General features: G+C 52.0%; 2 protein-coding genes across 3 annotated transcripts; one reads left to right on the forward strand and one right to left on the reverse strand.

Annotated features, from left to right (window-relative positions):
• Positions 1-1140: 1140 nt before the first annotated feature.
• Positions 1141-6714, forward strand: CD3E (CD3 epsilon subunit of T-cell receptor complex). The gene is made up of 8 exons (XM_075172859.1): positions 1141-1245; positions 1363-1472; positions 2931-2951; positions 3249-3269; positions 3797-3994; positions 4779-4931; positions 6022-6068; positions 6405-6714. The coding sequence occupies exons 2-8, from the start codon at positions 1424-1426 to the stop codon at positions 6459-6461; spliced, it is 546 nt and encodes a 181-aa protein (XP_075028960.1). The 5' UTR covers positions 1141-1245; positions 1363-1423; the 3' UTR covers positions 6462-6714.
• Positions 6715-10669: 3955 nt separating this feature from the next.
• On the reverse strand, positions 10670-14435 carry LOC142092632 (T-cell surface glycoprotein CD3 delta chain-like). 2 transcript variants are annotated; one of them, XM_075172860.1, is made up of 5 exons: positions 13858-14435; positions 12470-12676; positions 11831-11962; positions 11354-11397; positions 10670-10971 (listed from the first exon to the last, which is right to left on the reverse strand). In XM_075172860.1, exons 1-5 carry the CDS (start codon positions 13928-13930, stop codon positions 10909-10911), a joined length of 519 nt encoding a protein of 172 aa, XP_075028961.1. In that variant the 5' UTR covers positions 13931-14435; the 3' UTR covers positions 10670-10908. The 2 variants fall into 2 exon arrangements, with proteins under 2 accessions (XP_075028961.1, XP_075028962.1); XM_075172861.1 differs by lacking the exon at positions 12470-12676 and having other exon boundaries at positions 13858-14022.
• Position 14436: the final 1 nt, after the last annotated feature.

Genomic DNA, 14436 nt, shown 5'->3' on the forward strand with positions numbered 1-14436 from the left:
AAAGGCCCCGGCCCCAGTCCCAGGGAGGCGTGGAGGTCTTTGCCTGCCTCAGGTTCCAGCTCGGAAAGAGAAGGTTCCCCTCCCGCGGTGCTGCCCCGCGGCTGGCGGGAGGCAGGCAGGGCACGCGGGCGGGGTAGGAGCCCCCTCTAGTGGAGCCAGGCCACTTCTACCCGGGTCAGCAGAGCCGAGGGAAGCCGGTGCGTCGGGAGCTCTTCGGAAGAGGCGGTGCGGAGCCTCCGGGTGGGCCAGTGGCAGAGGTGTCTGAGCACAGGGTCTGGGCTCCCCCCGCCGGTGCATGGAAGGATGCTTCGGGCTTTCGGGGTGGGTTTGCTACACCGTGTTCCCTTCTGCTTTTGGCAGCCTGTGAGACAGAGGCTTTCTCCAAAGAGCCTTAGCCTCCCCCCTAGCATTTACCCTGGTGAGGGCTGCTAGACTGGTAAGCAGACAGACATAAACGTGATTTAAGGAAATAAAGCTGACTTTATTGGAGGTGCAATTCATAACGTAAGCACGAATGCGGCATGAAAACGTAGAACTGCTTTTGCAGTCTCATTTTGAAACTGAAGGGAAACTGCAACACAGTTAAGCAAGTTCTCTCCCAATGGGAGAACGTGTCATCGAGTACCTGTCGGGAGCAGTGCATTCGCTTCAGGTCAGAGGCTTGCAGCAGAGGTTGCTGTGCTTAGCCACTGCTTTCGCTGCGCTCCCCGTTGTCAGTATGTGCGCAGAGGAGAGTCTGGCTGAGGAGCTGGCAAACGCCACTCTTGAAGAGGCAGCAGGAATAAATGGGTTGTGTTAGAGCAAAATTACAACAGTAGAGTCCAGATTGCATCATCAGTGACTAAAACCCCCCGGGTTTTACAGCCTGGCACTTACAAGCTCATTTCTGCTGCCCGTACAGAGTCTCTAGGTGCTGAGCTTCTTGTAGTGTTTCTGGTTCCTTTGTTTAGCCCCTCCTGTGTTAAATTGCTTGCAGTAGTTTGAACTTCAGAAACACTCGCTTTGAAAAGTTGTTAGGAAGGTCCTAACGGCAAAGCTAATTCAGGCTCGTTTATCTCTCCCGCTGCTCCTAGGGCAGTTATGACAGGTCTCCTGAGACTCGAACTGGGCTGGTGCAGAGCAGCCACCCCTTGCTGTCAGTGACGTTCCGTGAAGACTTTTTGAGCCTCCGCACTTCCTGACATGGGCTTATTTTATCATATGTGTTCCGTCTTTCTTGGCTGCTTGCAGGTTTCACTGGAAACAGTAAGTCTCCCCAGCACTGCTCAGTTCGTTGTCGTACACAGTTCTGGGAAAAAATCTTGGGCCTCTTTCTTGTAAGCGAGAACTTGAAAAGCCAATGTGTTCTTTCTTCCCTCGCAGCCAGCCTCAGTGATGCCAAATTGATGCGGTAGAGAAGAGCAAGAGAAAGAGGAACACAAGGATGAAGTTGGAGCGGCCCTTGCCTCTCCTGGGACTCCTGCTGTGTGTGGGTGAGTACAGCTGGCCAGAAGCCCACGGGGACCAGAAGGGTGGCTGCCCAGGGGCTGCAGCGGAGAAAGCATAGGGGCGTGCGACTGGTTTTGCAAAGTACCTGCAGCCACATCTTCTGCAACTGGCATGTACAGTGCCTATGGAGCTGCTGCTCTCCAGAGTGAGCATTCCCCTCAGAGTGCAGTTGCAGGGGCAGAGAAACGGGAATCCAGCACTCTCAGGCTAGAGAAAAGAACCTAAGGTCCCTAGTGAACTTTTGCTTACTAGCTGATTCACTAAGACACCTGGTCTCCAAACTTCATGCAGCGGGGTTGGAGCTTGATGCACTGCTTTCTGCAGCAGGTGAACGATAAGGTTCTGTGGTTTTAGTTTTATTTTTGCGCTTTATTCATGCACTTTTCTTAAACCATTTTGTGATCATGGGTAAATAACTTCAGTTCAGATTCACTGTGATATCACGGGAACGGTAGCAACTTCATTTACCAGTTTGAACCGACCAGCATCTAAGAAAGCTGGCTTAGGATGAAGTGCAGGATATCTGTAAAGACTAGAAAGAAGCTGGTAACTATGCGAGATAAGTTTGAAAGATAATTAAAAGATACTACAATAAGACTACAGCTACTCTGCCAATGTGCTGCAAATACCAACTGCTGTTCTTTGAGAAGATTGAAAACATTCAGTTTAGCAATGGCCTGTTCTTTTTTCAAATTTAAATTCATTTTATATAAAGAAAAAAGCATCAAATCACCTTCTCTCTCCAAGTCCTATGCCTGTGGAATTTCAAATCTACAATTTTGTTACAAGTAACTCCTATTGTAAAGCAAGCATTACCTGGGATGAGACAACAGCACTGAACACATGAATACAGGTCATTCCTTTTTTTACTTACGTTACTTTCTATCCACAAATGTCTTTAAAGCAAATCACAAGTCGCATTCAGACCTCCTAAAAACTGTTTCTATAATACTCCAGCTCCAGAGACTTCAATGGAGCTACTTGTTTCCTGCCAAGAGAGAAAAGTCACGTAAACAAACTGCTTTACAGCGTTAAATCAAGCATCGGGGTCCAATCCTCCAGTGAGTACGCTCTTGCAGAGGACAGTGGTTCTTACTGCAGAAACCAGGCATGATTTTCCAGCAGTCTTTGGTCCATGATAATAAAGCAAAATTGTTGGGTGTACAGCTTGCAATAACCCTTTTTCTAAACTGGGTCGGAAAGTTATTCAAATTTCAATTCTGCGTTAGTCCGTGTTAAAAATGGCTTCCAAAGGAAAAGACTTCATTTCAAAACAACATCCTGTCTCAGCTAACAGAATGCTTCTGATGCCTTTAGCACAAATGTAGGAGTATAAGCATCTCTTTCAAACAGCTGAGTTCAGAAAGGATATCCTTGAAGTAGGAAAGGTGTATGATACCAGTAGCTAAATTGCTTAACACTTATTATTCTTTCTTTTGTAGTTGGCACCACAGCTCAGCAGGGTAAGTGTATTTTACCAGCATTCTTAACTATTTAGTATGATAAAAAGACCAACTATGCCTCACAAGTGAGGACTAAAAGTCAAACAGAAATATTTGAATTTTGCAAATATTATACGATAGGAAAAATCCCTGTTCATTAATCGTTACTGATCTCACTGATTTGAAAAATTGGCTGTCATGAATTGTCCCTAATTATTGTTAGTGATCCCCAAGCAGGGTTGGGCATTTTCCAACAGCAACGAGCAGTAAGATAATAGCAGGCTGATTTGTTAACACTTACTATTCTCTCCTTTGCAGACGATACCGAAGCACAGGAGGGTAAGTGTATTTTACCAGCATGATATAACTATTTAGCATGATATAAAGACTGCAGATGCCTCATAGGTGAGGACTAAAAGGCAGACAGAATTATTTGAGTTCAAGCAGTATTTTAGGAGGAAAAAATTTCCTGTTTGTTTGTTGCTACTGTCATCACCGATCAGAAAAATCAGCTATAACGAGTTGCCCCTGATTACTATTAGTGGTCTCCAAGCAGGGTTGGCCATTTGGAGAGACCAGCAAGCGTATGGATAAACAGAACAATGAATGGCCAGGCTCTCTGACATAAAGTTGAACACTCTGTGATGGTATTTTGATACTGTTTAGTGTTGCAAAGAATCGGTGTAAAAAACTAAAGGAAAACATGCATGCAGAAGACACATACACAGGCAATTTACATTACACCATGAAATCAAAGATTTTGCAGAGCAAACTCTCATGGGGCGATCAAGGGTGGGCAGGGAAGCCTGCTCAGAAGCCATTTATAATGCTGGTTTCCCTTCTCGTCGGCCCATCTTCCAATAAAGAATTCCTGGTGGAGATTTCCGGAACCACGGTGACAATCACATGTCCCTTGCCTGAAGGCAACATAGACTGGGAGTTAACTGGAATAAAACCAGCCAGCAAGGAAAGGAAGTACGTTATAGAGCATCACGACAGCTCTCCTGTCAACGTGAGTTGTTCGTCAGGTGCTAAGAAGTATGAAATGTACCTGAATGCCAGAGGTGAGTGAAAAAGCACTCAGTCTACGGGCTAAATATAAAGTCTACACATTTCAGTGACAGATATTAGGAGCTGAGACCTGATTTTCAGTGCTGCTGCGCTGGGTAAATGCGATTCTGCTGAGGCCCCTACCGCTCTGTGTGGGCAGCAAAAGAGTCGAAGAGCACATTTTTGGCAAAAGGAATTTCCCTGCTCTCTATGCCTCTCCCTTCCGCTGTCCTCAAGCTGGTTGCGTGTCAATGGTTCCCACATATACAGCGCGCGATCCTTTTTTGTAGTTTCTGCCATGCTACAAGGAAGAGTAATGTCTGTCACAAAGGCCAGCGGCATTTCTTATCTTGCAGAGCGGAAGCCTCCCATCTGGACACACAGCCTGGTTTCTGTGACCCATCGACCAGGGGGAGTTTACCTCCACCCTGACAGAGTGATTTAAGCCTCTGAGCCATTTGAAATCTGGGCAGCTGCTCTGCATTCAGGACTTAGAGTCCAGCATAGGCAGAGGGGGGGCAATGATCTAGGAGATGTTTTGCACCCGCCGGGCTCAGGCCATGCAAACAGCAGAGGGTAACAAAGGAGGCTGCACACACCAGCTCCCAGTCTGTGTCTGTTTGCAGACCGAAATGGCGGGGCGGATGGAATGGCCTGTGCTGTCCCCCTTCCTTTCTGTTTGCTCTTTTCTCCTTCCCACCCAGAAGGGCGTCTTTTCTGCTAGCACTAAGCAGATGGGTGAGGCTTGGACTTTCCTTGCTGGAAATCTCTGAGCACCTTCATCTCTCCTCCTGGCAGTGTGCACAAACTGTGAGGAGCTGGATGCTTTGGCAGTGGCAGGGATCATCACTGCGGATCTTTTCATCACCTTCGGGGTGCTGATTCTGGTCTACTACTTCAGCAAAGACAGGAAGGGGAGAGCGAGCGCTAGTGCTGGCAGCCGGCCACGAGGTAAGAACCATTTCGGGTGTCTCTGCTCTCCATGATGTGCGCTAAGCACTAAATTAAGCACTTGCCCCTGCCGAGTGACGAAGCCTCCTCTGTGCCCCCCAAGCCTCCAAGACTTCGCCAAACAGTGCTCCTCCTTGCCACATCTGTTGCTCTAGGCTGCCTTCTTGTATGGGATAGGCTGCCGTATTGTGTCAAAGGCTTCCTGCCCATAGGAAACCATTTCACAGGCTGTTCTGCAGCAGCGCTGAGTCTCTGCTGAAGCAAACGCTGTACGGCGGGTTCTCAGCTTGCAAGTGTAGCCGCAAACCCAGTCTGGCCCTGGCCCTGGCCCACTCAGCTGCTGTCTCAGGCAATCAAAGACCAAGAATCAGGCCCACACACAGAACATGTGATTAGAAATCGTGGTGTTATTAAAACTATAAATTTGAATTTCTGGCTTCTGAGGCCATGGTTCGGTGACCCAGTGGGTCCAGCAGTGGGGCTCATGGGTTATAAATGCCGGGGTAAAGTGATGCAGGGTGGTGACCTCACGATGCTGGTTCAGATTTGTTCAAGAAGTGTTGACGGTGGCATTTGTACCAGGAGACTGCCTGTCAGACAAGTACCTTGGGAGCTCACCAGCCAGGCTTTGCGCAGACCAGGCATTGCGACTTTTCCCCTAGCCTCCACAAAGCTGATATAAATCCTTCAGCGGGTCTAAATTCCCTATTGTGTGCATGTTGTGTGCTGGGTTCAACAGAAATGTGATCTTGTACTCATGCCTATGCAGCTTGCTGGGGAAGAGGAGTATAGATCTGCTATCCATATTGTGGAGCTGTAGGCTGGGCCTGTGCTTATGGGGCCTCTTGTTTTCAAGTATTTCTTCACAACCAGGAAAGGTAGAAATTTACTCTTTCTAAAAGAAAGCTGATTTCTTCATAAATGATCAAAAGGCCTCCTGCCTGCAACAGTTGGGTCTTTAAAAGCTCATAATAAAGCCATGTGAGTTTACCCATGGTATGCATTACCCTGGGATCATCTCCATAAAAGTCCCTCGTGCTGTGTTACACGAATCATCACCAAGGATGACCTCTCTTTGCCTCTGTTGCAGGTCAGAAGATGCAGCGTCCTCCCCCCATTCCAAACCCGGACTATGAGGTATGGAGAACCTGCATTTTTTCCATCTCTGTTTGCTGGTTCGGGAGGGATAGCCAGAGCTGGGAATCTGTAGCAGTTATCCTTTTTGCTCCTTTGAAGAAGCATCCAGTCAATCTCCAAGCTTTCCTCGGAGCGGAGGAAAAAGGTGGTGAGGTGGAGCCCCTTCTCCTGGTGCTGACACGGGGAGTCGGGAGCAGAACTGCGGCTTCTTGTGCACGCTACCAGAGCGGCACTACTCCTGCTCTCTCTGCTGTAGTTTTCTCCGTGTATTGTGTGGCGTTGTTTCAGGGTGTGTTAACAAGAATTCCCGAACTAACGTCTCTGCTGTTCCCACAGCCCATCCGGAAAGGCCAGCGGGAAGTGTATGCAGGCCTGGAATCCAGGGGCTTCTGAAATTCCCACGGATGACAGGCTGGAAAACAGCGGCAGAGGGGCTTCTGCCCAGCTCGGTACCGGTTCTGCGCAGGCCTGCTGAGGCCCCGGCATTTCGGGGTAAGCCAGGCGGCTACACAGGACAGGCACCCTGCTGCCATCCGCTGTCCACCCTGATGTGTTCTTTCGGCCTTCGGTTTGACATTAGGAAAAAGAATCAAATGAGCACATCGGCAAGAGAAGTTTTCCTTCTCATTAAAGGACTGCAGCCTCACTCGTGGTTCCTGGCCTCCTTTTCCCTCACACCCCTCTCTCTCTGCTCCAGTTGCATGCTCTGGTTTTCCTCCCATTTCCGCCCTGAGTGCCTCCACTTGCTCCCCGTGCCTCCCTGGGTAGCTAGTGGGCAAAGAGTGGGTCCTTCTGAGAGTGACTGGCCTCTGACCTTGTCCTGCTCTCACGTTCATAGCCTATCTTAGTTTTGCTGCCCAGGATAGTAACAAAAGCAACAGAGGCAGTCAGTGTATGAAAAACAAAATGGTACATTTTCATAGAAAACCCACTGCTTTGCATGAAAATACTTCAGTCAAAAACAACAGTTTTCCTTTAAAAAAATGAGAAGCACTTCTACCAGTACGTGCAGACCGACCTGTCCATCCCCCAGCCCTTCCTCTGTAGGAAATGAGTGGGGCTGTGTACCACTTTGCCTCCGGAGACCTTTGTGCTTCAGACCTTCGGCAGAACATCCTCATAGGGTCGGGTCACGTGGGGATTTGGCGCCTTCCCAAGCCATCTGAAAGCCTCCTATTAGGAAATTTAAATGCTTGGCTGAGTGTTAGATCTTTGTTACTATTAAATAGTGGGCCTCAGATATTTCAGCTAAGGTTTGAACCCCCACTTAGCAATGCGTATCAGCTTTGCGGTCTGACTGAGACAGCACAACAGGGATTTTCATGTTTCCCAGATTGGAACTGAGACCCTTTGGCTCAAGCCCAGGGCTAGCACTCTGCTCTGAAACAGCTTGTTCACTGGAATTGAAATGAATGCATTGGGGCCACAGAGATAAAGCCCAGGACCTACAAAATCCAAGACAGCATCAAACCCTTTTGCTAGGCTGTCTTTCTCATCCCAGGGACTTCATGGACTCTATTTGTACTGGTATTCTATAGTAGTAGTCTGGGATAAACACATTTCTTCGAGTGTGTGGTACCCTAAGGGATGTACAAGTACATTTGCTGGCCAAGTTTCATTTTCCAGAGCTGTTGCTCTTCGAGATCCTTGTGATCTGTCCTTTCCTGCTGCCCTTTTTCTCCCCATTTCAGCTCTGTAACTTGAGTTCTGCCTGGGTTCTGTTAGAAAGATGGTGGGCTGCTTTGCCGTTGGTAAAGAACAGTTTTAACTTTTGTATATACATTTAAAAACTGTAATATATGAATAAAATGGGAGACCGCACCTCCAGGTATGCATTGGAAAAGATTTCCCCTGTGGTTTTGTCTCCGTTAAAGAAGAACGGTTTTTGTTAAGGGGAGTTCTCAGGTCAGGAGTAGTCCGAGACAGTGAGAGCTTCTGTGGGTCTGTGTTGACTCACCTTGCAGCAGCTTACAAGGGGTTCGGGAGCAGACTGTGCCAGGATGGGGGGCGACAACTACATGTACAAAGATGCACTGCCATGCCTTGGAGAGCGAGGCCTGAGAGCAGGGCAGGGGTCAAGCGGAGCTGGGGGGTGGGTCTGGGGCTGCTGGCTGGGGGCAAGTGAAATAGCCGAGGTCCCACGCACTCAACATTCAGATTTTAAATCTGCCTGATTTTAAAAACTGCGGTTTCCAAAGCAGCAGCAATGGGGCAGGTAGCAACTAAAGGAGAAGGGCCCAAGAGATGCTGTGATGCCTGGGAACCTTTCTGGTCTAACACTGGCTGAGCGAGCCACATTTCTGTTGCTCTGCAGAGTAACAGCTCCGAAGAAAGGAAACAGCAGCAGTGATGGGGGCTGGGGGTGGTTCAACCCTTGAGTTTCAGCATGGGGAGATGAACTCCCAGCAAGTTTCGTGCTTCGGATTGCTGTGCTTACCCTGCAGGATGTGGTTTTAAAGGCAGCACAGCTGGGTTTACCATACAAGGCGCTAAACATCTAGGAGGGAGATTGCAAGATACAAAGAGCAGTAACCCCCAGCAGTTCTAAAACCACGCCGGGCCACGTTCTCAGCTTCTGCAAAACTGCTCCAGGGACGCTTGCTCAGCCCAGCCATACAGCCCATTGCCACGAATGGGCTGCGAGAAGCTCGGACCCCTCTGGGTGTACAAGGTCTAAATGTTGCTTCGAGCTACACCCCAGTGCTTCTGCCACCATTTATGGGGCTGCATGTTTGCCTAGTGTTTGCCCCAACCAGTGCCATCCCACGCTCTCCTTATCTCAGTGTGATCAGCGCCCATCCAGTGACATCTCTGCCTCTGTGCCTAGCTGCACCATAGAAATAGTTCTTTGTCCTCCCAAGAGTGAGGTGCTGAGCGGCCTCTCACAAATAGCCGAGTTGTAAATGTTGCCCCTTCTGTGTCTTTAATTTGTGCAGAGCATACCCACCCACTCTGCTCCGAGTTTCTCCTGCTCTGTGTGGTAAGCCACCTTTGCTCATTGCTCTGAGATGTGATGGTGATGAAAGCGCTATGAACTAGGCAGTCTGCTGGTCACTTTTTTTATAAGGTCCTACCCAGATGGCTTTGCAGACCAAAGGCGGGTATTGACATACTCTACCTGCAATGGCCGTACCAGGCTCACCCTTCACTGGAGCAGGTTAGAGCGGAAAAACCACTAAGACGTTATTCTGCTCCTCTGAAGAGCAACATGTTGTCGCATAGAGCCCACACCATAGGAAAACAGGTCCTTTTCTTTTTCATTGTCTGCAAGGCTGATCACACACTGATTCCTGTAAGGGCACATGGGGTGCACCCACAGCTTTGCACAGCCTATGTGTTGTTTGCTGTGTCAGACACATCACGGATTTGTAGCCAGTTTTTATTGAGTGTTAACTCTTTCGGTGCTTATTTTATACCACTGAGTCACAAGGCGATTTACAGCCTGGTGCTCTCTAAAGCCCGTCACCCAGATTCTTAGAAAAGCAGGAACACACAGTCTACAGGTGTGTGCAACCGGCACATGGAGGGTGACCTGGTTTCTGAGGTTTCTAACTGCTAGGAGATCCTGTCCGTTATCTGCCTCCCATTTCGGCTGTAGCCAGACCACATTAGCTCTTTCTGCTGAGAGCTGGGGAGCAGGGACCTTGCCAGGAGGAGCTGGGTTTGTGTGAGGAGACCCAGTGCTGCTCAGTGTCTGGAAAGGTGGTTGAGCTGGGAAAGGCTCTGAAAGTTTGCTCATCTGTATCCTGTACTCAGCACACTGGGATGGGAAGTAAGCCTGAAAGAGGGGTTGCTGAATGCCCCACGGAAGATCCCTGGCCTGGTCACAAAGGTGAGTCACTTTCCGGTGGGCTGCTGAGGCAGAGGAGGGTGGGAGAGCCTCCCAAGAGCATCAGCGGTGCAGGGAATGTGGACTGCCTCTGGCCTTCGCTGCCTGGCCAACTCTGCTGCCACGTGTTGTGCACAGCCTCTGCTGCAGTTTTTGTCCCCTCTGCTGTTTCCATTTCCTCTTTGGGCCCAGTCCTCGTGAGCTGGGGAGCCAGCACAGCTCGTTTGCTCGTGCTTCACTCTCCTAAGCACTGAGGCAACTTGCAGGCTGGCTGGGTGCCAGCGACCTGGCAAGCCCCTGCAATTTGGAGACTGTGATTAGATGCCAAGCCCTCCATGTGCAGAAGAAACGTGCTCCTGTCCTCCCTCCTGCAAACCCCCCAGCTCTGTCCAGGGGACTGAGGCATGCAGGCACTTTGCAGGGGTGACACAGACCCTGCTGAGCGTCGCTGTGCTCCTGGTGTACCCGCTCCCCATTCTGGAAGGGGAGTTAAATGAGACAAAGCCTCTGCTACTCTCAGGGGCGGCAACCCTCTCCCTTCACAAGGTCCCCCATCCCCAGCTTCAGCAATGGACCCAGATGTCATTTAGATCCTGGCACAGAGAGGTGGCACAGCATGGGCACCTGCCTGCACTGGCAGAGCAGTGTCCTACCGGGACAGGCAGGAGCCTTATGGGTCTGCAGGGATCCAGGCAGATCGCATCCAGTGCTCACCTTCCCCAGCGACTGCATGGCTCCCCAGGCCTCAACACAACCGATGGAACAGGGAGGCTATGGGATAGGCTCACCTTTAATGAGAGGAATACAGAAGTGCAAAAGGTCACGGAAAGAGCGGAGTGCTACAAGCAGCCCATCCTGGCAAGGGAGGGCTCTCCAGGCAAAAATTCGCACTGTCTTCTGCCAGCAGTAAGCTTACGAAGGCAGTGCCAGGGGATAGCTGGCACTGGCGATAGCTTTGCTGTAATACCACTCCCGGTGTGAAGGAGTCGCAGGCCCCAGCGTCTTCCCACTTCACTTGCGGGCCTTGGCAGGTGCCAGCCGGCTGTACTGACCATCGTCCCGCTCGCCAAGGGGCTAGAAGGAAAAAAAGGCAAGACAAGCTACAAATGTGTCTGTCCAGCCCTGGGAGAGAGGGTACAGGGGAAGCTGGCCCAGCCCTCCCTTTGCTAAGCTTTTGGCAAGCTTTCCCTCCCTGCACACAGAGCTTAACAACCCCAGAGAGTAAGAGGCAGGGGGTAGCTGAGCTTGCCCCATCCTCTGGGTCACTCAGGGGGAGGCAGCTGCAAATGCCCCAGCAGAAAGCAATCTCCAGCGTGGCTCAGTGCCTCGTGGCGTCGAGCATCCCCCAGCAGCTGTCATGGCCACGCCCGTCCCACCATGCAGCCCCACATCACGCAGAGGTGCTAAAGCCCATGTGCGCGCGCGCGCACACACACGCATGCGTGCGCACACTCACCTGGTAGAGCTGCTCGTTGGCAATCAGGTTCTGCCTGTCAGAAGCTAAATGAAGACAGAAGGTGGTCAAGGATCAAAGGAGTCATGGGCAGTGTGGTGAACATTTGCAAACAAACCCAAGCGGCCCTCTGCTTTCAGCCCTGTGCTTTTACTTCCTCTGGGAGGCTTGGTGGAAAGCCGAGGCTGCAAGGCCTCAGATGTTGCTGTGCCACCAGCTGCTGTCCCTGGGATGATGTTTTTGTGAACCTTGTGCATTTGATGGCTCCTCCTGGGAAGCTGAGCTAGGGGCAGGAAGGGTACACGGAGTGCTCACATGGATCCCTACCCTAGACACGCGTGTGCGGGCTGCTGCCTGCAGCTTGCAGTGACTGGGCTGTGTGCGCAGTGATGGGAAGTCCCTAGGTACCACGCAGCTCCTAAAGATGCCCAGGCACTTCCCGTCCCCACCCGCGGGGAGCCAGCGGGGCTCTCTCCTCACCTCGTGACATGCGTCCCTTGTCCTGGCCAGTGATGCAATACACAGCAACTGCCAGGAAGACAGTGGCGACAACATCTGCGACCACGATCCCCGAGATGGTGGGAGCGTCCACTTCGATGCAGTTCTGGCACACTGGAAGCCCAAAAGGACACAAACACTGAAAGCAGGGCCATGACCAGGACCCTGCCCCTTGGCCGCCTTCGCCCTGCCGCCGGGGTCAGTCTGAGCCCAAAGCACTCAGCCAGCTCTGCCAGTCCAGGCAGGCTCCAGCACCAGGGCAAGAGACCAGGGACTAAGTTTGGCTTGCTGCACGACCCAAGGCAGTGGCGTAAGCTGACACATGTCCCTAGCACTCAGGGCAGGCCACAGCTGCAAGCCAGCGAGCAGCCAGCAATGAGGCAGTATGAGAGCCAGCTTATACCACTAAATGAGGCTATGGAGCTCTCACGGGGACACCACATGCAGGGGAACGTGCAGCTTGGCTGTTCCCAAATGCAACCTAGCACTGGAGCTGTCAGGACTTCCGCAAACTGGTGGAACCACCCTCAAACTCTGGGAAATCAGGAGTTCCCGCAAAAATTTGCTCGGGTGAAAACACCAAGCAGTTCTGGCTCTAAAAACCAGGTTTGCAACACTTACTTCGATAGTGCACCTGGAGGCTTTTCTTTCCAGTTCCTATTTCACATGTATAGATGCCTCTGGGATCATCGTAAACGGAACCCAAATCCAGCGGTTCTGCGTTTCCTATCCTATTCCCATCTTTCAGCCATACGACTTCACTTTGGCTGCCTGTTTCACATTGCAGGAACACCTTCCCACTGGCTTCTTTCACGATTACTCTCTGTCCTGTAAAAAAAAGGTGAGCAGAGAGCTTCACAGCTGAGTTCTCAACCCTCACAGTGGTGCAGAGCTCAGAGATCTCATTCATGGAGACGGCTAGTGCGTAGAGAGCATCACATTAGGCTGTCCCCTGAGCAGCGGAAAGGACACCGCAAACAAAAAACTCGGGAAAAAGCAGACTACCCAGTGGAAAAGTAGTCCAGTGTTCAACTGGTGGTTACACTAATGCAGCTCTGGGTAGTTTAGAGATCCAACTCCCCTTGGAGTGAAAACTAACTGGAATCAGGCATCTACCTGGACTCCAATCAGACTGTATGTGCGTGACCCGCATCCCGCACAAAGATTGCATTGGTATTGAAGTGCAACTGCAGTGAGAGACATTTCAACAGAAAGTGAAATGTTTCCACCAGCAGGGACAGGAGCTGAGCCCACATGGGGAGGCAAAAACCCATTTAGGTTTTTACCCAATAGTAAAAAACATTTTTAGGGAAAAGCATGCAAAAAACCCAAATTGTTTCCTTGGCCCAAAGGCAGCACCTTCAGAGTCTGCAAATGGAGAGTGAATTCCCTGTCTCATTTGCTGAGTGCTGGAGCAGAGTACAGCCTCTCCTGCTTGCATATTTGTGCCGGGCACAAAGCCCATGGCTACTTTGGTCTAATACGACGGTACTGCCAAGTCCAACTTTACATGCTCTGTCATTGCAAGGCGGGTTTGAGCCATCACACACGGCCACGGAGTTAGGCACACGGCTCCAGACTGTCACAGTAATGGTCCAGGGCAGGCAGAGTCGTCACAGCGATCCCGTCCTCATGAACTGTTGCACTGATTTGCTCCCTTTTCCCCACCGACATTTATGGACCTCACGTCAAGGTGCCGTGATGGAAAACCCCAGCAAGCCTTGGGGGTTCCCAGCCACCCTCCCACCACCGCAGAGACGCCCACGGCGTAAGCAATACGGTCGGCAGCCTCCAGGGACCATGGCGAGAGCCCAACGGGCACCGCTGCTGACCCGCTGCAGCGTGCGGGACGAGCTCGCCACCTGCGCGGGGTCCCTCGGGCGCACCGTGCCGCACCGTGCCGGGGGTCTCCACGTACCACATCGGCCTATGTGGCACCGGCCCTGTTTCAGGCGTGCGGCACAGCACCGCAGCCGCCTGCGGGCAGAGACTGACGCCCGGGGACTTACCTCGGACACCCCAGCTGGCCACGGCCAGGCTGGCGAGGAGTAGCCAGGCGCCCAGGGCCCTTCCCCTCCACATGGCACAAAGTGGTGGCGGTTCTTTCCTCTGCTGAGAGGAGAGGATGCGAAGAGAGCTCCGCGCCACCTGCCCCGAGATCTTTGTCAGGTACCGGATGCCGGGGGCTGGAGCCTCCCTCCCCCAGCAGCTGGGGGATGTCCGAGGTGCCCTGGGCCTGCCTCCTTGCCCCAGCCCCAGCCCCGATGGCCATGGAAAGGCAGGGGAGGACAGCTGGCCCTGAAGTGGCGGGTGCCCCAGCAGCCGTGTGTCCCCCAGCAGCCAAGGGTGCCCTTGCAGTCACGGGTAACCCCCGCAGCCATGCGTCCTCCCCGCGGCCACGTGTCCCCCCGCGGCCGCGGAACCCGGCAGCAGCCACGGAGCGCCCCCGCAGCCATGGAGCCCCCCAGCAGCCACGGCTCCCCCCGCAGCCACGGACCGCCAGCACCCACGGGTCTCCCCGCAGGAGCGGGAGACGCCCCGAGCAAGTCTGTCCCACGCCGGCCGCCGTAGCGGCATCCGCGCCGGCG

Source organism: Calonectris borealis, chromosome 24 (assembly GCF_964195595.1).
Source record: "Calonectris borealis chromosome 24, bCalBor7.hap1.2, whole genome shotgun sequence".
Taxonomy (NCBI): Eukaryota; Metazoa; Chordata; class Aves; order Procellariiformes; family Procellariidae; genus Calonectris; species Calonectris borealis.